This window comes from Tinamus guttatus, unplaced genomic scaffold (genome assembly GCF_059628265.1).
Source record: "Tinamus guttatus ecotype Peru unplaced genomic scaffold, ASM5962826v1 Tinamus_guttatus_pri_ptg000297l, whole genome shotgun sequence".
Taxonomy (NCBI): Eukaryota; Metazoa; Chordata; class Aves; order Tinamiformes; family Tinamidae; genus Tinamus; species Tinamus guttatus.
In genome coordinates this window covers 292,754-315,915 of record NW_028288831.1, presented here as the reverse complement: position 1 = coordinate 315,915, position 23,162 = coordinate 292,754, and the positions used below count along the sequence as shown (strand labels likewise).

The 23,162-nt window shown below is 49.9% G+C and overlaps 1 protein-coding gene across 1 annotated transcript in view; it reads left to right on the top strand.

The window, feature by feature from the left end:
* The window catches only part of COL27A1 (collagen type XXVII alpha 1 chain), a 149,722-nt gene that overhangs the window by 105,851 nt on the left and 20,709 nt on the right, over positions 1–23,162 (top strand). Inside the window, exons 30-41 of the mRNA XM_088527955.1 lie at positions 393–437; positions 597–641; positions 873–926; positions 1,911–1,964; positions 4,043–4,096; positions 5,081–5,134; positions 6,063–6,116; positions 8,351–8,458; positions 20,055–20,108; positions 20,228–20,335; positions 22,023–22,076; positions 22,381–22,434. Of these exons, the coding sequence (XP_088384081.1) occupies positions 393–437; positions 597–641; positions 873–926; positions 1,911–1,964; positions 4,043–4,096; positions 5,081–5,134; positions 6,063–6,116; positions 8,351–8,458; positions 20,055–20,108; positions 20,228–20,335; positions 22,023–22,076; positions 22,381–22,434 (738 nt within the window). The remainder of the gene's footprint in view (positions 1–392; positions 438–596; positions 642–872; positions 927–1,910; positions 1,965–4,042; positions 4,097–5,080; positions 5,135–6,062; positions 6,117–8,350; positions 8,459–20,054; positions 20,109–20,227; positions 20,336–22,022; positions 22,077–22,380; positions 22,435–23,162) is intronic.

Here is a 23,162-nt window from a genome sequence, read left to right as displayed (position 1 = left end):
TACTGAGATCTAGACCCCCAAACCCAGAGACATCCACAGATGTCAGTGAGCTTCTGCTAAAGGAATGGGGTCTTCCACAGGCAAGGGAGTAGCTTAGCTGGCAGCGAGCGCCATAAACTGTTATCTCTGAATTTCACACAGAAATCCTACCAATTTAACATGACTGGTAAAACATGACCCTACCAAATGCGTCTTTGTGCTGATGGACCTTCTGTCAGTTAGTTTAGGATGAAAAGAAACAACATGGCAGGAGTTACCTGGCGCAAAGAGAGCCTGGCAGCTGGCCACACAGACCCCTGCTGCATGACGGCCTCGGGGATAGGTAGCCAAAAGAGCATCGTCAGCCCAGCTCATATTTTTGCCAACATCTCTCCCTTGGTTTTTGTTTGCAGGGACGTCCAGGGGAACCCGGCAAACTGGGGCCAGACGGGCTGCAGGTATGTCCCCTGTGAGAGCTGGTGCCTGCCAAGGTGGCATGGTGCCAGACCCCGCTGCGGGTGCCACACACACACAACGCCCAGGGAATTGCAGTTTCTCCTGGCCAGTGACACCGCTGACATTCCCAACTGCTAATCACTGTCATTGTGTGTTTGCAGGGGAAGATAGGAGAGACTGGGGAGATGGGATCACGTGGCTTCCCAGTAAGTGTTCATCCCTTCTGCTTCCTTTTGTATTGCTGGTTTCACTCCAGTCCTTAAATTTTGGGTCCATGATCCAGCTGAAAAAAACCTTGGATAACATCGCAGCTTAGGCTATGGGGCCACCGTTCTGCTCCTTTTACTGGAGCACTTGCAATGTGTGTTGTGTGCTGAGAGGCATGGAAGATTGCTACAGGGTTGGAGCTGACCTTGATGTGTTTAATTTTTTTCCAGGGTATCCAAGGACCTTCCGGACCTCCAGGAGCGAAAGGGGCTCCAGGCGACCCGGCAAGTGTTTTATCACTCTCTCTTCGTCTGTTCTCCCCCAGCACACAGGCAGACACTTCATTTATATATATATATATATTTATTATTATTTATTTATATATATATATATTTATATATTTTTTTTTTATATATATGTGTTTAACTCTGTCTGGCTCTCCCCCTCTATCTAGTCCCACTCATGGCTTCTCTGTCCCTGCCAACTCCAGCATGGTCAGAGATGTGAAAGATTTGGCTACAGTCCTAGGAGACATGAGGAAAGAAAAGATCAGATCTCTAGAAAGCAAAAAGAAGGTTTATCTTCCTGGATAAACCAGGAAGAGCATAGGATGCAGCCTGGACTGGATTTCTGAAGGGAAGGAAGGGTAGAAGGGCAAGGCTGGGTCTGGGAAAGGGTTAGATGTAACAGGAGGAGTTCGGCTTGGCTGGAAGAGAGGGTTTAAGAGGGACCAGGACAGAGGCTGATGGAGTCAGAACTGGAGCCTGATGGAGCCTGCAAGCTTGAGGAAAGTTCTGGGAGATTAACACATAAACCTGAGGGAGCGCCAACAAGACCATGTGAGCAGAAGGACGTGTCATCTGCTCTCTATGGCTGACCTGGACTGTGAAGGGAAGAGGATAAAACAGACATTTTTAAGTTACAACTACAATTCCCCATCAGAACTAGAGGTGATGGCCACAAACTGAAACACCCAAAGTTCCACAGGAACTTAAGGAAAAATTTCTTCCCAGTGAGGGTGCCAGAGCACTGGAACAGGCTGCCCAGAGAGGTTGTGGAGTCTCCTTCTCTGGAGATCTTCCAAACCTGCCTGGACGCAGCCCTGTGCCACGTGCTCTAGGTGACCCTGCGTGTGCAGGGGTTGGACTAGATGACCTCTAGAGGTCCCTGCCAACCTTGAGCATTCTGTGATTTTACAGGCCACAAAAGTCAGCCTTTCAGAAATGAAAACAGTTGTATGAAGAGAGTCTTGTATTTCTGTTTTTCAGGGACCACAAGGACCACAGGGGCCACCTGGACCTTTGGGAGAAATTGGGCATAAGGTAGGTCTGATGTTTTGTTCCCATTTCTTCTCCCCTCGCACCAAGAGTGGCAGGACAGGAGGGACAAGTAAGGGTGCAGAGGCATATCCTTCTGCACCCCGCGGACACGAACAGGAAGGATTTCCCACGGGTCGACTTCCAAAGCAAACAGCAAAAAATCGGAAAGTGGAGGCTCACTTTCATCAAAGGCAGACCATAGAAACCCAACTGGCAGATGAGCAGACCCGTCTCCATAACAAGAGAAATGTTTCAAAGCTGACCACGCTCTCACAAGCGTGTCGCAGGCCCCTGGTGTGCCAGAGACCACATTTCCATACCGCAGTGCAGAGCCGAGCACAAATGCAGCAGCAATTCAGACTTGAAAATGGTCTTTTCTCCCCCTCTCCTTGCTGCTGCCATTGTGATCAGACACGGTTTTGTCAACCAGTTTGGCAGTCCGTCACAGGTAGCTGTGGCCAGTGGAGGAAGCTCAGAGAAATGGCTTTGCTTCTGGCTTATGATTTTTGAATTGTTGTTGCCCTGAAGCAATGGCACAAACACACCACAACCCATGGCAGGAGCAGTTGTCGAACAGTGCCCATGAACTGTGGGAGAAGCTTCCAGCTCTTCTGCAGTCTCAGGGTTGATTTGACCTTCTTATTAGCCCTCATCAAATCTACCAGCTCTCCTTGTGAGGCTCCTTTCCCTAGGTTGTGATTCACTTGGTTGTGAAAACAGCAACGAAGGTGCCTTTTAATACAGTCTGCTGTAAACACATGAGTCATGAAAGTTTCCGTTCTCATAGCTGCTAGACTGGATGGAGCACGCTCTCGGCGTGGTAAACCACACTGGGGAGCTGGAAAGCTGCTACCAAGCCACTTTCGATGTTTCCAACCAAGAAAATACAGAGTTTTATTCAAATCAGTCTCCTTCAGGAGCCTTTCTCTGCACTGGCACCACTGGAGAAACCAAAGCAAGATCTTTTGCTTTCACTGGAGCGTGAATTTTCTCATTGCCTGACTTGACCACTTGTTGGGTGCATCTTGCTTCCTCCTCAGCCTAATTCATTTCAGCAAGCTAGGAGCTGGCTTTATTCTTGGAGCAGCTGGGAACTCCCATAACTATGTGCTCTTTCCTTTCTTCTGAGTTGCAAAGAGTTGCCAATAAGCCACTCGGATCCTTTAAAGACAAACTTTGCTGTCCCATCTTTAGTCTTCTTTTACAGATTCTCATTCTCCATCCTTTCCTGAGGTGGTAGAAAATGTACAAAGTTTAAAGCTCTCAAATTTTTGTGGTACCAAAGGTGCTTAATTGAGGTCACTCTGCTATTGCAAGCCTAGCAGCAGCGGGGCATTTACTAAGAACAGTCTGCAGGGTTGTTCTCTCGTCCTGTCTCTTCCCACCTTATTTTCCATAATTTTCTGGGTCAGGCACACATCTGTGGCTGCCTGGGGGATGCTGAGTGCCCTGTGTGTCAGGACGTAAGCTCAGACAGACAAGACCTAATCAACTAGCTGCTTTTTTCAGCTAGTACAGCCTGGTGATGGGCCTGGCCGATGGGTTCCTAGCCCCGTTCTTGGTTCTGGATGTTTGCTGGCCCAGCCAGGCAGAGCAAGTGGGTGCTGGATGACACTAGAATGGGTAATGGTTGGTCTGAGGAAGCCATCCTGAACAGCTGAACAGTTCTGTTACCCACTCTATTAGCCAGCCCGCTGAGCCCTTACGAGTGCCTTTCAAGTTCAATTATGTACCTCTTCCCGCCGTCCCTAACGAGGGCCAACCCTGCTCCCCAGGGTGGTTTCTCACCGCAGAAAGCAGAGGAGCTGGGAGCAATGAGGGGTGGCTTGGCAGGAGGTTGCAGCAGGCCTGGGGAGAGGGAAGCGTGAGGGATGGGCCCAGCCCTGGCAGGAACAGGACACCGGGGGGTCCGTGACCCCTTCGATGCCGCAGACCCCAGGCCAGCGCCAGGGAGGTAATTACACTGCAGCGAGGGCTCTGCTCCCCCAGGAGTGCTCTGCTGATGGAATTTATGTCTTTGTTCTTGTTTTCTGCTTCGTTACAATGGAGGTTTTCGCCATCTTTTTCTTTTTTTCCTCTAGGGACCACCTGGCTCAATGGGACAGCCTGGCCTTGCAGGTGAACCTGGCATGAAGGTAAGGAAAAGTCCTTCGTGCAACTTCTCTGTCAGACCAGGGAGAAATAACAGTCACTTCTGTCTCTGCCAGGAGAAGATAACCTTGTGGGTTCACTGTTGAGCAGCCAAAGCAGCCACTGTAATCCACAAAAAACTTCTTTTTTTTTTCCAAAATAAAGAAAGAAAGGTTATCTTTAAGCTCTTGCTTACAAATTCCTGAGCCCTATCTCTGTGCCAGAGAAGGGATGCTGTCTGTATGGGGAGAAGCACCATTCCAGGGATCTCCTGCCTCCAGAGCCAGCACAGGGCTTTGAAAATGCAGCTCAGTTCTTTCACAGGTGTGAAATGTGAGCAGCGAAGGGAGTCCTTGAGTCCCAGAGATCTGGCAGCTTCTTGGTTGAAATGAGAAGGATCTTGGGAAGGTCCCAAGTGTACAAATACCCTCAGAAAAGACCCTGACACCGTTTGCAAGCCTCGGCTACCTGGGGACTGACCTCCACTGATGGTTGTTGAAGGGAAGGTGCCCTGCTCCAAAGCCATGAATGCACCTTCTTGTTGGCATGGAAAGGCCTGTAAAAAAACAAAAAAAAGGACAAAAAAAAAAACCCTCTTTGTTTGAATAAGATCCCTGTGCTTAGCAGCTCAAAGGGAGTTTTATTTTATTCTGTCCCCCTCTTTGCTTCATTTGAAGGATCGCTCTTGTGTGCATAGCCTTTGAACAGGCTGTATTTGGGATTAAATGCAATTTCCTCTTTGCTGTTCTTCGCTCCCCGCCCCCACTGCCGTCCTTTGCCATGTTTTCCTTGGCAAATCTTCTGACATTTCGCTGGAGCTACTGTGTCTTTGGCGTCCCAATACTGCGCTAGTGTTCCGGCTCCTGTGCTCCTGGCTCCCCGTCGGCGCCTTCGCTGCCTTCCCGGGAATGGCTCGTGCTCCATCTCCCCAGCGAGGCTTTGCCATCAGCAAGCAGTTTGTCCCCATGTCTGTGCCTCTTTCTTCTTAGGGTGATCCTGGGCAGCTGGGAGTTCCAGGAGAGCAAGGCCTCGTCGGTCAAAGAGTGAGTACAGTTCCAGTCCAACTCTGCTATAACGCTTCCCTATATCCTCAAGATGCCGTTTTCCCTGTTTGCCCATAGCCTGGGCAAAGCAGCCCTGATCTGGGAATCCTGCAACCCTCCTGTCCCTTGGCATGATAGAAATGTTTTCCTCACAGGGGCTGTAAGTTTGAGCTCACCCACGTACAGGAGCCTCTCTGATGCTACAGAGCTAGTGACTGTCTCACTCTGTCAGTCATCTGGGTGAGCAGCTGGAAATTAAAGGTCACAGAGAGCTCTGAAAATAGTTCAAGGGGAGATCTCCATATCCTGGCCACTTTCTCTCAATAAAACAGTTGTGCAGGAGCCACCGATGAGAAAGGAAGGCTCCCGCCTGCAGCCAAAGCCCTCGGAGAGGCTGGAGTGTGAAAGGGGCTGTGTGGGAACAGGCCCGGTCTGTTCGCACGCTGTGCGCGCCCGGGCGGCCTCGCGGGGCAGGGAAGCGCTCGGCAGAGGCTGGCATTAAGCAGGGAACACTGGCTGCACTGTGCACACGTGGGAGGGAGCCAGGCGGGCATGAATGCGTGGATTGATGCCGGCAATGCCACTTGTCCCTGCTTGGGACTAGAGTCAGTTGGTGGAGCAGGATGGGGAAGCCCCAGGTTAAATGAATACAGACTGAATCGTCTTTTCCACACGGGGAAAGAGGTCTTCCCACAGGCCAGTGGTGGGGACTGTGGAGGAGAAAATATGGCTCAAGATAAAGCAAGAAGTTGCCATCTTTTCTTGCTCCAGGAAGGGTTTGCGCAGCGCCAGCTTCCCCTGCCCGAGGGCATCGGCACAGAGGTGGCACCCGGTCCCGACGGCCGCTCTGCAATGCTCCCTGCCAAAAGCTCCCAACCAAAAGAGCTTTGGACACGGCCTTATGTCTCTTTGCCTCTCTGTCTTGCAGGGAGAATCAGGGCTGGAAGGGGACAGCGGACCACCAGGCCCGGATGGCGTCAAGGTAAACCTTGCTGCTGTGCCCGGTTCCAACAGTCGCGCACCGTCCGTGCGCTCAGGCCCACGGCATTCCCATGAGCAGGAAACGGGGGGCATTGGAAGCCACGGCGGGTATTGGGATTATTACCCGTGTGCAGAAGCATCTGTCCTGCTCCCCTTGCCGGGCAGGAGGCAGCCCCCGCAGCCACACTTGCTCCTAAAGGAAGGTCTCTGCTGCTGTCCTACCCGGCCAGCGTGGCCTTACCTTGAAGTGCCAGTAGGTCTCAGTGCTGAGGACCTGATGGATGCTGGATGGTATTTTCAAGTTCTATAAAAGACTCTCCCTGCCTTAAAGATCATTCATTAGGCTTTTACTCAGACAATTGGGAATCATTCGGGGTCTAAGTTCAATGCACGTGATGTTCAGTCCTCCTTTTACCTGCTTACACCTGTTAAAACCGCTGCTCTCGCCCCAGAGCTGCGTCCCTGGCAAGCAGTGGCCACGGCAGGGCTGTGGGGGTGATGGGTTTTTCCACTGCTTGTTCCTCCTGCAATCTCTCCTGCTTATTGTGCATTTTAGCTGATCCGTTTTTCCACAGATTAAGTCTTTCTTCTCTCTGCTCTGTTTCTGTTACTCCTTTCAAAGCTGAGTTTTTCTTGGAGCAGGAATTGCAAGGACCATTTCCATCCCTTTAGGGGTCATATTTCTGCCTGGCATGGAGAGAGGCCTGGCATGGCTTGCGGCTCCCCTTCTCTGTTGATTGATAGCTGCAACCTTGGGAAATTTGGGATTCAGAGGCAAGGTGCTCTGATGCAAAGTTGTCCCTTGTCTGGTATCCCCTTGCTTCTCAGATTTATGCAACAATTTATTTTGAAATAAGAACTAAGGATTTTTTTTTTTCCTGCAAGTTCACATATTGTCAAATTTAAGCTGGGTAAAGCTTTGATTTTTACAAAGGATTCCTCATGTTTCACTGCTCTTCCCACATTTTTGGCATAGGATCAGCTCTTCAGAAAGGTCAAGTTCTTCAAAGTCTAGTTTCCAACAATTTGTCTGGTTTATTTGAGTTTGCGGATTAAATTTCCAACTGATCAGGGATTCCTGGTCCTGGCAGGGGAAATCAAGAATCGTCCATCATTCTGCCCCGCACCATTGACCATAACATTGCTCATGAGTAAAGAAACCAGATCCCCTTCCTCTTGGCAGCATCCCAAATGCTTACTCAGGTCTCACGTTGCCCTGCATACGTAGGAGCCCTAAGGCTGCTGCCTTGCCCTTGGAATAGGGCTCTGATTTCTATCCTTGTGCACCCGGCCTTTCCACACAGGCCAACGCATTTGTTCCATGGAAAGAGAGAGCAGCCACAACAGTTTACTGCTTTGTTCTAGTTAAACTATTTGCCATGCATCTCTATTTCTCCTTATCTCTGAATGTCAGACTGAAAGATTAAAGGCTCTGAAGACCTTTGTGTTCTCTTGCCATTGCTTGCCCCTCTGTCCTTAAGGGGTCTTGAACCAAACCTGATCTTTCCAGCCTAAATATGCCTTGGCTATGCAAGCATTTCTTTATCCATAAGAGACACACTGTGCTCTCATCAGCACAGCTGCAAATCAGGAATCACTCCATCAGGACCAGTTGATTGCCCAAGTGTCGGTGCTGCTGGGAGTACAGAATTGGCTCTTTTGGTTGTCTCCATAAAATTGTGCGCCATCGATTGTAATAGGAGTGACTGGACGTGATACCTACAGCTCCAACCACAAATCCTTTTTGGGGCAAGATGACATTGTTTTGCAGAGTGTTTATTTGAGCCCTGGGCTGATTCCCATCTAGCAGCAAGTGCCAAGCAGGTGATCCTTACAAACACGTCCTATGAAAAATCTTTCGGCATCCTGAGCTCAGGGCTTCTGGATGAGGCCAGGGAGTCTCTCAGACTCGTCCGCCTCTCTCATGCACATGGGAGGCTCGGGCTGTATTGCAGGAGGAGCAAAGGGTTCAAATTACCCTGTGTAATGGGGGAGTTCCTCCTTCTGCAGCCAAGAGACTTAAAATAAAAAAATAATAATAACTGGTTTTGCTCATTTTGTTAAATGTCAAGCGTATTATGACTCAGCCTCATTCATCCTTTTGTTTGCAGGCTCTCTTCCTTCCCCGCTCCTGAAATATTAATTATGTGGTGTTTTTTTTCCTTGCAAGAGCCCTGTACAGTGACCCAAGTGCTGTGTGGGTATGAAGAGCTCACTCCCTCCTCTCTTCCACAGGGAGACAAAGGAGAGCAAGGCCTGGAAGGAGAGAAAGGAGAAAAAGGCAACGAAGGGCTGAAGGGAAAAGAAGGCGCTCCTGGATATCCGGGAATCACAGGTGTCCGAGTGAGTCTGAGAAACCAGCCTGCTGGTCCCCGTCGTCCGGTCCTATAATGCCTTAATGCCTAGTGCTCTCCTCCCCATCTGGGTGTGTAAAATTCAAGCTCTGAAGGGCATGAGGAGCCTTGGCTCAAGAAACCTCCTGCGCCCTCTCGTTAGGGTCACCGCACGCGTTCCCAAACCAGCAGTTGCATCCTGGCCTGAAAAAATCCTGAATCGCTGCGTGCGAGAGGCGCTGCCCGTCCTGGGGCGCTGCCCGTGCCCTGCCAAGGTTCCGCACCCCGGCTCGGGCTGCAGGCACAGCTGAGCTGCAGGGTGCAAGGCCAGCCTGCTCACATGCACACACAAGATCTTTCTGCAACAAGAGGGCAAAAGAAAACTGGTAGTGTTGTGCCTGGGAGACTGGATTTCCTTTAAACCTAGCAAGAAATACACACAGGTCTGTTTTCTTCTTCTTTTCCTTTTTTCCCCAAGGACCTCAATTACTGTAGATATTAGTATTATTGTAACGGGGCATGCTGTGTTGCAGCAAAACACCTGGTATTTCTAAAGGAAGATGCAGAGAACCAACCAGAATTGGTTGCTAGGACAAGGAGTCCTCCGAGATGGAGGACAGGTTGGCATCAAGTATGTTATTTTTTGCAAAAATGTACATCCAGGGAGAAGGATTGGTGCTTTAATGAGGGTGCAGATTTGAGACGTGGGTCACTCCTGTGCTTCTGCACAACCTCCGCAGCCAGAAACTCCCTGGCTCTCGACCCACACCTTCTTGTGCAGCCCCAGCATCCTGGAAGGGACGAGTGGCCCGAGTTTGTCAGGCTGATGGTGGCACCCAAAATGCCCCCTCGGTCGCCAGGTATTACAGTGCCCAGGGGGATGCTCCCTTCTCGCTGCTGCCCATGTTGTTTTTCCTTTCAGTGACACTGTGGCTGTGAAAAGGAGAGCAGGAGGAAGGGTGTGAGGGGATGGAAGCAGCAAAGGGGTTGGACTTGTGTTATTTTTGGGTTGAGGTTGGGATTTTGAGCTCTGACTCGACTAGAAAGTGGAAACATTGGCTTAATACCGTTGTGCCGCTCTGCAACACCATAAATGTGCAGAAGGAGGCTGGAGAGCCGCCCCAAATAAAGCCACGCTTGGCCACAGCCCCCCATCCCCACTGGGAGCTCTGTGCAGGATTGGGACCGTTGGGACCGTGGTTCCGGGTGGTACCTAATGTCCCAGCTTGGCCAGCACACGGCCTCGCTCCTGGCCGCTCCACGTGTTTGCCTTGCGCATGCTTAGGGACCAATAAAAACACTGCGATTACGAAAAAGCCATATTAAGTTATAGCGCATAAAATATAGATTCTCGCAGATTCCATCCCTGCTGTTTGCCAGCATGTCCCTGGGAACATGATGCCGTTTTCTGTTTTATTATTAAAAAAAAAAAGTCAATAGAGCCAAGATTCCTGTTCATAATCACTCCCCTTTGTTTTTTTTTACTGTGGAGTGCTATGTTTCCATCTACTATTTTAATGTGCTTCCTTACGTCTAAACTCCAGCAGACTGAGCCCTGCATAAGATGGAGAGAGCGGTGCCTCCTTTGCCAAATGTCTGGCCATAACCTAATTTATAGGCCATCATTCCTGCCCTTACCGAGGAAATGTAAAGATGGAAGTCCTCTGACAGAAGTACAAAAACTTTCTCTGTCAATATTTTGAGGATATTTTTTCTGAACTCCCCATGGAGAAAATGCACAAATACTAGTGGGATCTTCCTGAGGTTTCTGCCGAAATAAAGTTTGCAGATTAGAGGTGCAAACCGCTAGAGATAACTACAATCCCCTCCTTTTTGAATAAGTGTTGGAAGCTGGAATATAAAATCACCCTCTGTAAAGTGGATGCCCCAAAGCCACCTTAGGCACAGCCAGCCACAAAAGTATGCGATGGAGAAAGGTTTCTTAAGGCTATTGGACAAAGATAAGGTCCCCTTAGGGGAAAATGGTGAGGATGTTCCCCTGAGGGCAAATGGAGAGGTTGCATGGTGACAAACTCTTGTGCCAGGTTCCTAGAGGCCTGTCCCATAGTGTGACACCACCAGGGAAGAGTCACTGGGCATGCTGCAGGCATGGAGCATTTCCCCCTTGTGCACATTGCGTATGTTTTTAGTACACCTGATGTGATACATGCATGATAGTAATATCAGTTTAGATGGTTTTAAAGTAACCTTCATCTTTAGTTTTCGCGTCTGCATCAGGTCTCTCCTGGTGTGGTCCCCAGGAGTCCTCACAGCTGCGTTTCGCTGTGCTCCGTGCTTGGATGCATCGTGTTTTCCCTGGGCTAGAGACAGTAGCTTCAGCTCCAATGTTAAGGTATCCTGGGCACATCCCAATGTGGCAGGGGTGGTGTTACTCCTCCCATGCCAGTGGTGGAAGAGAACACACACACGTGCGTGTGGATTTGTCTAGGGACCCGTATCCAACCGTCAGTAACCTGATGTGGAGCTGGCTGGGAGCCCAGCATCTAGTGCACCCTCTGTTTGGAAGAGGTTCGTGTAGAGCTCGAGGAAGTCACTGACATAGAGTCTTCTCCAGGTCCTGGGTTTGGTCCTGCCCTGCCCTTTGCGCTGGCAGGGGAGCGGTGTGCCAAGATGGCCCTCCATGGCCACCAGAAATCCCCTTTTCAACACAGATCCCTGCAGCTGCAGCATTTTTTGAAGAAATCCCCATTACTCCATGGACGTGTTTAGTCTTAATGGTTATTTTGCTTATGTTCAGAGGAATGTGGCACTTGATATCAAGTGTCCACTAGCAGATGTGGGAGACGGGATGGCTGCTGCCTCTGGAATGACGTGGCTCTTCCCGGTGCAGTCCTTCCTGCACACACGCCCTCAGGAAAGGCCGGTGCTGGCAGCTCCCGGGAGCCGCAGATGAGGCAGGAGCAGGAGCGCTCGGCGGGGCACGGCCAGACCCGCGCTACACTCGCCGGAGGGAAACACCAACCATCTGCTCTGCCCCTTTGGGCCATGCAGAGAAGAGACTCTGGCCCAGCCAGTGTTACAGCAGGCCCAGGTCTAGCGTTAGCGAGCGAGATTTTATTTTCCAGAAAGCTGTCGCGGTGCTGATATAACGTTCCCGAGCGCGACCCAGCTTCCCTGGGTGCGCGAGGAGCGTCCGTCAAAGACCGCTCGCTTTATCTTGGCGCCGCCGCCGCCAGCATTAACATATCTGAAAATCGGTTTCCACTGCGGTTTGAAATCACAAACAAAAGCAGCAGGGAGGCCCCAGGCGCGTCCCCAGGGGTAGTTTGTACACGTCTCGGAGCCAGTGGATTTCAGCAAACAAACCTGGCAACCGAGATGGGCCCTGAGTCTCACAGCTGTGGCTGGCAGCCCTCGAGGCAGCTGGAGCCATGAAACACGAGTATCCTCTATCTTTTGGTCACTTTGTCCAAGTTCACACTGCTCCGTTCTGCTCCATTTCCTGCTCAGCAGAGGGACAGGCCAGTTGTCCCTCTGGTAGAAAGAAAGAAATCGGAGCATCTAACACATCGCAGCCCAGCTTCATGCAGTCCCCAGTTGAGATTTGGAAGCTCACAGCAGCAGTGTGCACCTCTTGAGCTGCGCTCTTATGTGTGGTCACTGCCCAGGGGTTTCCTTTCATGCCAATTTTTTGCCTTTACTTGATCTTGGCTCTTTTCTAGACTTAGCCATCGGACCCTCCGTTTTGCTGCTTTTCTCTAAAGTGGTCTGTTTGAGCGCTGAGAGCTGACAGTCTTTGCACTTTGCAGAGTGCAAAGGAGTGTTTTGGGCCTCTCGGTTCACAGCTGCAGACACAAGTGCTGAAGGGTCTGGGATCAGCAGCGCCAGCAGCAGGAGCAAGAATCATCCCCTGGACATTGAGGCTCTCCGTATGAATAGGCAGGACGTGGATCCATCTCCACAGTTAGTGGGAGGCCAGAAGACCGAAGAGCCCTGGGAAACCCGATGGGACCTGCATCCGTGCCACAAGCATCTTTGGTTTGCCAAAGTACAGAGCTGATTTATCTGCTGACTCCTGACTGTGACAGGATAGTGTGACAGTGCCTGGAATATCCAGGTGACGTCAGAGTGCAAGGGGCACTTGCAGTGAACCCTGGCTGCTTGGTCCATCCTGCTCTTTGCAAAAGAGGCCAAGAATCAAAAGTCCAAGTTGCTGACATGGAACCAGCACCCCAGATGCAGGCAGGTCGTCACTGTGAGTAAGTGCCCTCTGGAAGTGCTCCCCGGTGCCACTGTCCCTATTGATCTCCAGAAACACAGCAGTTTTCCCTTGGAGGCCGAGTGGCTCCAAGAGAGCCAGTGGCTGTGTGGAAGGCCCAAGCCAGTTGGCAGGAGCAGGGCAGGGGGTTTCCAGCTGCTCTCCGTAGCTGCGCGCTGTGGTTTTCCTAACGTGCTGGTCGTTGCACAAGGCAGACATCTGATAGCGAGGTTTTTACAATTCCAAGAAAGGAACTGGAGAGCCTGTAGGTAATGAAATGCAACATGCTCCAAAATAAGAAAATCCCTCGTTGTTCAGCAAAACTGGGAGCGGAGTCATTTTCTTTTTCCACTTCCTTTTTAACCTGAAATCCTATCTGCAGTGCTGTTCAAGCCACATCAGGAGGCAGAGAGCCTCTTAGCCAGCCCCTCCAGTTGTATAAACCGGTTACATCAGAGTCGCGCCGGCGGCTGCCCTCTCTGCCGCGTGGTGCACGTGTGCTCCAAGAGAGCTCCTAAGGCAGAGAATTCCTTTGCTGAGGCACCACCAGCTCCAGGATCCTTCTGTTTGCTCTCCCTGTCTGGAATTGCCCAAGGCAGAGAGGGCAAAATTACAAACCTGGAATGGAGGTGGATGTCTGAGAATGTTTGGGGGAAAACTTGCAGGGATCTCAGCCCTTTGAGGAGGACCATCTCCATCATCTGAAGAAGGGAGGCTTGCTGGCCTGGAGGGTCCATCTCCTCTGAGCTAGGAGTGCTGCTGCAGAGACACCGTGGTCTTGGGCTGCTTTCTGGGCTGTGTTATGCAGGGACAGGGAGGGGGCTAGCTTTTGTCTGACACTCTGCTCTAGTATAACCAAATGTCCAAACATCACTTACAGCAGAACTTGTCTTTGAGTGGTTTTCTGCTCTTTGTTCTTTTCTGTTTCCTGCCTCTGAAAATATGATTCAAAGGTTTTTCTTTTTTTGCATCAGAGTGCCTCGCTCTGCTGCTGTTGAATCCAGCCATTCACTCCAAACACATGAACTCAGCGACAGCTGGCAACGTCACAGCACTTGCATGGCATTTGCCCCCTGAAAATACCAAGGCTGCTGAAGAACAGTCCTGGAGTCACTTCTGGTTTTGATCTGTGTTGTCCATGCAGGAATCTGCCTTTTTTTTTTTTTATTTTATTTATAATGTGCTGAGCTGTTTTTTCCTGGAAAAGATAGTTTTCATGCCATGGTCTATGGGCTGTCCAAGGAGCTCTTATTTGCAGGAAGCATCTTCAACTCCCTCAGCTTAAGGACATGGGGTTATTCTCCGTCAGCACTGGAAGGAATGGAGAATATGGGCCATGTGTTTGGGGAAGCGTTGAGGCAGAGCCACGCGGGAGGAAGGACACGACAGAAGACACCCTTCCTGCCTGCAGCCCATCCCTTTCAGTAGCTGCTACGTCGGCAGGGCCAGTTCCCATGCTGGAGTTGAGTTTCTATAGTGGAGCGTGTCTGCACTTGGCCATGGTATGTCATTATGTAATAGCCTTGGAGTGTTGTTACGAGCGTGGACAAACATCCAGCAGAGCCATGAGCAGGTACCTCGCTTTGCATCCAAGATCAAAGGGGAATGGGGTTGATGAGGCAGGAAGTCAAACACGCTTAAGCTCTTTGCTTTGAGTAGGGCCAGAGCAGTGGCCAGGGTGAGGGCCACTGTGCACAGAGGCAGCCCACAGGCCTCTCCCCTTCCCTGCTGGAAGGAGCTTTGAAACCCCTGTGCAGCGCTGCCTTGAGCTGCAATCGCCTTCTCCTCTTATTGCTAGAATAACCAGTGCATCTCCCAGGGCCCCTGTTCAGTCTCCTCTCTGGAACTCTAAGCATCCCATTTTATGGGGAGTAAAGTGCAGGGGTTTGTTGTTTGAGGGTTTTTTTCCCCCCTTGTCTGCTACTCTGGTATCTTCCTCAGTCCATCAAGTCCATCGACACCTTTGGAGGGGCTATGGTAGCTTCGGAGCACGAGGAATCGTGCCGTGACTCGCCGCGTGCTCCCGGGGCCGAGGGAAGGCGAGCGCGCCAGGAGGGGCCCTTTGCCCTCGCAGGGCATCGGCCACCTCTGCCGGTCTATACGCTGCTCGGGAAGGCAGGCTCAGCCCAGCTGGTCTTCGTTTAGAGTTAATAGGAGTTGAAATGAGCCAGAATTTGAAATAAATCCCGTTGACTTGGCACGGTTTCTTTCCTGACTCAGGCGAAGGAGACGTACGTTCTGTGCAGTTACTCCAAGATTCCCCTCCTTATTGAGAGAGAGGATTTCATTCCCCGCCTCTTCCACAGCCGCAGGGTATTCGTGTCCTTCAAAAGGAAGATGTTAACCCCTAGTGTCTCAAGGAAAGCAAAAAGATGCAAGTAGGACTCATTAGGGCAAATAGGAGCAATACTCCCCAAGTGCTCACTCTGTTCCTTCCTTCCTGGTCCTCAGTCTGCACATAGCTTCATTCTTTGGAGTGTTTTGGTTTCACCTTGTGTGGAAGCTTCACCATCCAGAGGAGATGACGCTTTTCCTGCACATCCCATCCATCAAGCCATGTTTTGGTGGCACCTTTGCACACTGTGTTGTGTTAGAGATGAGGAGATAAAGGCAGAGAGAGGAGAGAAAAAAAAAAAAAAAAAAAAGGTTTTCCCAGAAAAATAAATGAGCAGCAGCTCAGGTCTATCAGACCTGACCAAGCCAGCTCAGAACATGCAGTGCTGTTCTGTGTGCTGTTTGCTGACTTACCCTGTGGCTGCTTAGAAAGAAATGTAAACCCTATATCCACTCAGGGTTCGCATTCCTGAAAACAGGATTTCACATATTTCAGAAGAGCGGGAGCTCGGAGAGCAACATCTGCATACAGATGAGAACTTGAGAACTTCCCCTCAAGCAGGGAGTTTTGGATATGAGATTTGGGGTTAGAATTCACATTTTAAGCTGAAGAATTCAAGTGAAAGGGTAGTCATGTGGATTTTAGCTGTACTCTTTCCATCTGAGCTCTTTTTATAGGTTTTCCCCATTATTTTGTTTAATTCAGCCAGCCAGCTCTACCTGTGCTCACCATGAGTTTGGTTTCCCCAAGCTAACCAATGACCCTTTTTTTTCCCCACAGTGATCCCAAATGAAGTCCTTTTAACCCTAAAATCAGGTCTTTCTTCTCAAGAACAGTTGAGTCCTCCTTCTTCCCCTATATTCATTCAGGAGCTGCTGCCGAGTCTCCTCCTCTCCCACACTACTGCTAGACAAAGATTATGAAATATGTTTCTTATAAATCTGAAATGTTTATGTCTTCAAATGCCCAGCTCCAATAATCCCACTAATTTCCTGAGTGTTTGTGAACTGTCCTCTATAGGGGGAGGCTTCTCTCGATCAAAGTTTATTAAGCAGAGTTTCTCATCTGGAGACGTTGCTGAGCAGTAGGAAATGATACAGGGCTTTTTCATTTCCCTTTAAATGAGCTGGTTGGCTGGATCTTGAACAAATATGGGCATGGTCCTAGGTTTCTTGCTTTGTTACCTTTATTGCTGCTTTACTTTTTCTGTCTTCCCAACTTCCGGTGCCTCAAACTATCCCCAATTTTTTCCTTCACCATTGGCCTTCTTTTCTCTTTCCTCTGTAGTTATGTCCTGGTTTTACTTTTTCCTGTCTCATTTTTGGTAGAGAATAGTCATCCTCAAGCCCAAGCCTTCGCTCACTGGCATCTAGAAACTTTCACATTAAGTTCCTGCTCCGCGTTGGCCCGGAGCGGCCCTGGGCCTGTGCGCAATGGGGTTCAGGAAGAAGCCTCACCAGGCCCCGGCCCTCGCAGTGCTCCCTCCTGGGCCATCGTGCAAGTCTGCAGGAGAAATGGAAACTTCTCATCTGAAGCGCCAAGAGCCACAGCTCTCCCTGGTGAAACCAGCCTGGTGAGCAGCTTGGTTGGTGCTTCCCAAGGTCTGGTGTGTGAACCAAAGCACCACTAATGTGGGGGATGGATTTCAACCTTGTTGTTAGCTCCATTTGGGCTATATCTATCCACAGTCCTGCTTCCTCCGTTTCTTTCTCTGGATGTTGTTGCTGTAACATGGATTTCAACTGTTGATGCCTTGAGAATTTAAAGCTGGGCTGCTCATCTCTTTGCTCCCAGTAACATCATTGCTGAGCTGTGCCAGAGACCAAACTTCACTGCCAAGCCATCAGCAGCCAAAAGCACCATTTTCTTCCCTGAAACCTAATCAATTTGGAATTATTGGAAAGCAAACTGTCTGGCTTTATCCCAGGGAAATATCTGATGCCATTTTTGAAAACATATAAAATTGAGTTCTTAGTGAAGCTGGCAATGTTATTTTAAACAAGATAAACCTAAGATTATAGTTTTTGGTTTCTTTTATTATTTTGGCATACCTGAAAGCACATGACCTTGTAAAACTGCTGTGTCCCACAACCCCAGTCACAAACACCAAGCTCTTCTGGTGGTACTGGCACACAAGTCCAATAAAGAGCACAGTATATCACGAGAAATCACTGTTTAAAAATAATCCCACTTGTGGAAGAAGCTTGGAAAGATTTGTTTTTTCAGCAAACCAGTAACCTCAACCATACAACAAAATGTGTACGAATTCCAAGAATAAAAAGCATCAAGTGTTTAATGCTTTGGCACACTTGCTGATTTAAATCCAGCAAAAAGAACTTGGGAATTAATTATTTTTATGTATAGACTTTTCTATATTTTCTGCCTCTCATTGCTGTTTCTGCTGGAGCGTGGAGGAAGCCTGGAAACAGCCTACAGTGAAGCTGGTACCAGAAGATGCTCCATTCCTGATGTGGTCTGGAAACCCTAGCTGAAGTTACAATCACACAGAATTGGATTTCTTTTTAGTTCTCTTGTTCTGTTCCAGTCCTGTTCTTAGGCAGATGCATCCAAAGAATGGAAAAAAAAAATCCGATCTTTTTAAAGGCTCCCAAAGCTGGTGCTGGGTTTGCTGTGGCGTCTGCATGTCGTGGGGCACATGAATTCTAGGAACTGCAAAGCCCTTCGTGTAGGTGCCCCGTGAACTGCAGGGACTGCAATGGATGGCAACCACATCTGAGGCGTTTTGAGTTGAGATACCACATACCTGGGGAGCCCAGACAAACACCCTCTAATTTCATCTGCACAAAATTTCTGCACAGCTAGAGAGAGCACATCCAGGAAAATCAGGCACATGGTAGCAGGGCTGTGCTGGCCAAAGTCCTAGAAAGCAGCCTGGTAGGGCACAGAAACACCCTGTGCTGATACAGCTCAGTCCACCGGAGGAGGTGGCTCAGGCTGCAAGATCCAAGCCACGTCTCTGCTCCTGGTGTGTTGCCAGCGTGGTTTGAGCCATTTATTTACACCAGCAAAGCCTTCCACCAGCAGACAAGACCTAACAGCAGTGAGGGAAGCTCAGACTAAGATCTCAGTGTTTTACTGGGAGTGACAGCTGGTTTCACTGCGATCGATGATAAGATTTAGAGATGCTGCCAGTTTTTTTTATCTTCCAGCAATGAAGGAGCTGCACCCCAGCCAAGGACTCAGCAGAGCCTTCTGGAGTAGATGAGTGTCCCTGCTCAGAGGCCAGCGGGTCATAAGGAATAAGCTGATACAGAGAGGGAAATATATCCGGATGGGGAGGAACCAGTCTGGATTGATAATTCTTTTCATACAGTGGTGAGATGCCTGTGACCTCCCCTTTGTAGGAAGGAGTTCTTTCCCGTGCATTCATAAAAGAATACATTTGGTCAATTCATCAGCATTTGTAATTTTTACATGAATTGCAACACTTCCTTGTCACGGGGAGGCAGATGCAAGCAGCATGGCAGGTTTCGGTTCAGATGTCACAACAGAGCAATTCAGGAGTGAATGAGATGTGCAAAATTGCTCTGCTGGTGAACAGCAAGGACTTGGCCATCACCAGGGCCAGGAAGAGGTTTAGCTCAAAATGGGCTCTCTCCTATTTGCAAGGAATTTCTTTCGTCTGTTCTTCCGAAAGACCTTATTGCATAGTCCAAGGAGATTGATGGAGAAATATTATATAACTAATTAGAAATCCCAGCTGTGTCGTTACTTGTTCATGTCTTGCTTTGACAGTAAACTGTTGTTTAGAGAGTCACTATTCCCTCTCCAAGCTTGCAAGCTGCTGAGCCCCACAACACTGCTGTGGAGCAGGGTCTGCAAGGGTTATCGTTGTTTCACCACACAAATAATGACTGATAGGTGGGGAAGGGACCTGGCAGCGCAGCCTGGGGCAGGTTGGCTGTGGAGGAGGCTACGGATGGTCATTTCCCAGTCTGCTGCTCTTTGACACCAGCTGCTTGGCACCCGGAATTCATCACATAGATGCCCAGGCTGCCCAGCTCCAATGGGAAATCGTAACTCAATCTCAGAAGGTGGTAGCAAAAATAGCAGGCAAAATGTGTGAGCAGTGTGGAAGGGATGGATCGCACACTGCTGCGTGGAGAAACTGTCCTTTGTGGAGCTCTCCTAGCATTGGCAAGGAGGGTTCTTGCAATGTTCAGCTTATATAAAATGGAGCTGTTCCCTTTGGGGAAGTGAAGAACTGACACGATTGTTTAGGGCTATAACAGCCTGAATCGCTCCTTTGTGTTAAGAGCAGCCACTTAATGAGGCCTGCGTTTCAGATCCGAGTGAAAACTCCCAGATATGGCTAACTTTCTAAGTTCCTTTTGTTTAGCTAAGAGACTGATGCTTTTCTGCAACATCAAGGGTGGTGAAAATAATAATACCTTCTTAAGTGCGAGCCAGCAGTTCAGAGGGAGCGATGCCTGCTGATGTGTAGATGCCGTTGAGAAGTTTGTTGCCATTGCCAAAAAGCTCGAGTTGTTTTTCTCAGGGATGCTTTTGCTTCTTTCTGTCAAATCCAAAAAGCTGTTGTCTGCCCTGCAGCCAGCAGGGTCAAGCACTGAGCAGAGGAGCTCTCCGGGCTCCCGAGGAGCAGCCTGCTATATTTAGCTGCTCACTGCAGCCAGTTGCTGTCCTGTGTGTGCAAGGATGGGTCGCAGGTTCTGCTGCATGTGAGACACGCCGGGTGTGCAAAGCAAGCCAATATTTCTGCATCTCATTGCTATGACTTCCACCTTTGCATCTGAGTCTATTTCTAGAAAGGAGTATGTTTTGATTTCTGTTTTGGGTATACTATGCATTGCAGTAGGAATAAGACAGAGGAAAAGATTTTGCATTGTAAGCAGGAAGTTAGCAGAAAGGTGTGTGGCAGATAAATAGAAAATAAAATAACTATTCTCCCATGACATTGGATCGCATGGATGAGGATGCCGTCAGGGCTGTGATCAGCAGACAAGTGCCCACGAGGTGTTTGGAAGGGTTGTCTTTGCTTTCTCATTCCAGTGACTCTTTTTGCTCCCCTAGGGACCCGAAGGGAAACCAGGAAAACAGGGAGAAAAGGGCAAGCCTGGCCAGAAGGTAGGAACATCTCCCATTGCTGACGTTTCCCTCTGGATCTCTCCTCCTTGGCTCGTGTTTGCCGTTTGTTTGTAGGAGCAGTTTCACGCTGTGGTGACGCCCGTGCTTTTGCTCTGCAGGGCAGCAAGGGCTTTCAGGGGCAGCTCGGCGAGACGGGACCTCCGGGCAAGGAGGGGCCGAAGGGGAACCAAGGCCCTAAAGGATCCCGAGGTACCCTGGGACCTATGGTGAGAAGAGCTCTGCAAACGGTCGAACACAACACGCAGAAATGCGACTGGTGGGGCGGGCACAGGCCCAAGCTGGAGGAGCTGAGCGGAGGCTTCAGAGCATAGGGAGCAAACAAAGCTAGAGGGGATTGATTTACCAAAACAGCTTATCGCATGCTCTGCGCTGCACAAGAGAGACTCCCAAGTGTTGCTTGCGTTGGTGCTCCATGAACCCAGCTCACGTTACACCGTGGCAGTTCTTCAGAGCTCCCCGTACGGGCTGGAGCCCTGGAGATAGTCCCTGAGAAGGGGAGTGAGCTGATAAGCTATTTTTTGCTCCAAGCTCTCCCTTTGAGACTGCACACTCATGGTGAGAGCAGCTTCCAAGTCAAACAGTGCTTTTATAAGGAACTCTGCCTTGGCCTCGTGCCCTGTCTCTACACCCACTCTCAATGTACTTATCTAAAACACTTGCAGCAAGAAGAAGTACAGCATGGAGAAGGGTTTCAGTTGAGGACTGAAGGTGAGACTTGAAGAGAGGAGCGGTACGACAAAGAACCAAGAAAGTTCATTTGCTTTAGGAACATGAGATGAATAAGTCAAGGTGGCAGCAGCAGTACCAAATACCTCTTCGCACATCACAGATTGGCACAGAAACTTCTTGCACTTATTTTGTTAGAATTTAGTGAAAGAGAGGAGGGAATATAGTAATTTAAAAGCCAGGAATCAGTGTTGTTTTAGAACAGTAGCAAAGGAGTGATGGAGTAACAGTTCAGCTGATAGTGCTTTCTTGCATTAAAATTATGGCCACTGTGCATATCCTCCCTCCGTATTCCTTGGCAAAGTCTCCATGGATTATTTCACAGGGCAGCAAAGCAGTCGGTTGGACTGAACATGTCTCTGCAGTCTCTCTCAAGGTTTTCTTTCACGCTAAATGAGATTATCTGGAAAGTTTGCATTTTACTTTAATATGAGGTCTGTTTTAAACCGTTTTGTTCGGACTGCTGAAGACGCAATAAGCAGATCATTACAGCTGAGGAAACTCCCTCTTTGGCTGCAGATCCTACAGCAAAGGTTTCCTCCCTGAATCCTCAGTTAGGATTCAGTCCTGCGTGTGAATGGTCTCACTGGTGGACCTCCTAGTGCAATGGCAATTTGGCATAAAGACATCCAGAGGGGCAGGCAAAGTGCACGCACTGGGGAGCCACTTGTACTGCTAGTGCAAAGCTTTAGGGAGTGATGAGCAGTTGACAAATGAGGATCCACATGCTGTTGTTCGGAGACCTTGCAGCTGCCTTGGAGAGGAGATGTAGAGATCGGTGGCCAGGACATGCTCACAGGTATCAGTGCCTAATGCAGGAACATAGAGGCAAAGGCAGTAGCTCTACAAGCTTCAGGAGCCCAAAGTACCAGCTAGTTTGCATGTGGGAAAGAGCTTGGGTGCATGGGTAGCAAACCTGAATGAGCTGAGGAACCTATTGCTACCTGTTGATGGAGACAGGAGTCCTAATATCGCTCACGTAAAGCATTAAAGCCAAGCAAGATTATTTGAGACTGCCAGAGCAAAAGCCTCTCACGGGAGTGGATGGCTGCGCTGAAACGCTCTCTGCAATGCTGAGCATTGCTTTTGGCACCCAGCACACCCCGTGGGTCACGGGGTAGCGCCTGCAGCCTGCTCTAATGATGCTTTCTGTGCTTGCCTCTCCAGGGTGCTCCAGGAAGGATGGGTGTTCAAGGGGAACCAGGCTTAAAGGGCTACCAGGTAAAGTTTTAGTTTTTATCCTCTAGCTTCTGGCTGTGCTAAAATATAGCCAAACTATTGCTCTAAAATGCAAAACCTGTCTTAAAATAAGTTCTATTTATGATCCTTCTCTGAGTTTAGTTTAGCTTTTTCTCCGATCTTTATTTGCATTGTGAGGGCTTGTCCAAACTGATTCCTTCTGCTGTGCAGCATGTGTCCCTCCAGGATGCACCGTGCAGGGCTCACGAGAGTTAGCAGGAAGCTGGGGAGGACCTTTGGACAAACAGCTCTTTGCGTTTCCTCACGTGCTCTCTACTTTCCCCAGGGGCATGCAGGACCACCAGGACCAGTTGGACCACCAGGGCCAAAGGGGGAAAAGGTAAGACTACTGAGCGCAGGGTGCACGAGCCAGCACTGCTGTGCTCAGACCTCGGCAGCAAAGCTCAGCCCCAGAGACTCGCGTGAACGGCCCTTGCACAGAGCAGCCACAGAGAAGCAGTGGCATCCTGAGGCCAAAGCAGCAATCGGGATGACCATCTTCACTAGGAGGAGCACTGCGGTTTATGGTGTCTTTGCTGCCCGAGCTCACACACGCTCCGGTTACCGTGCGTGGGTGTAGCTGGGCCGTGCACATCGCCCGTGGGAACGCAGCCAGCCTGCTCGAACAGAGCTCTGGGGTGTTGTGTTCCTCCGTGCTGGCCACGCTGAGCGCGTTGGCACGGGAGCTCCTGTAGCCGAGGTCTCTGTTACGCTGCTGTGACACGAGCGCGTGTCTGAGCGCTCTTCCCTTCTCCTGGAAGAAGTGCTTCCCCAGCCTGCTGTGCCATTCCGCAGGGCAGGGATCCCGCTCTTCCCCACTTGTCCACATCTGCAAATCAGGACACCTGCACATCCCGCTGGACACCGTGTGCCACCGCATCCGCAGAAGGGCCAGCGGGCAGGCGTGGGGGACACGTCCTTCTCCTCCTGCACAAGTTCTGCTTCATCCCCAAGATGAAAGTTAAGCAGCATTTTGATACCGGGTCAGAACAGCCAGCACAAACCAGCCCATTTTCGGCCAGCAGATCTGTGGGGAAATCAGCTGGCAGCGGTTTGTAAGCGGGGCAG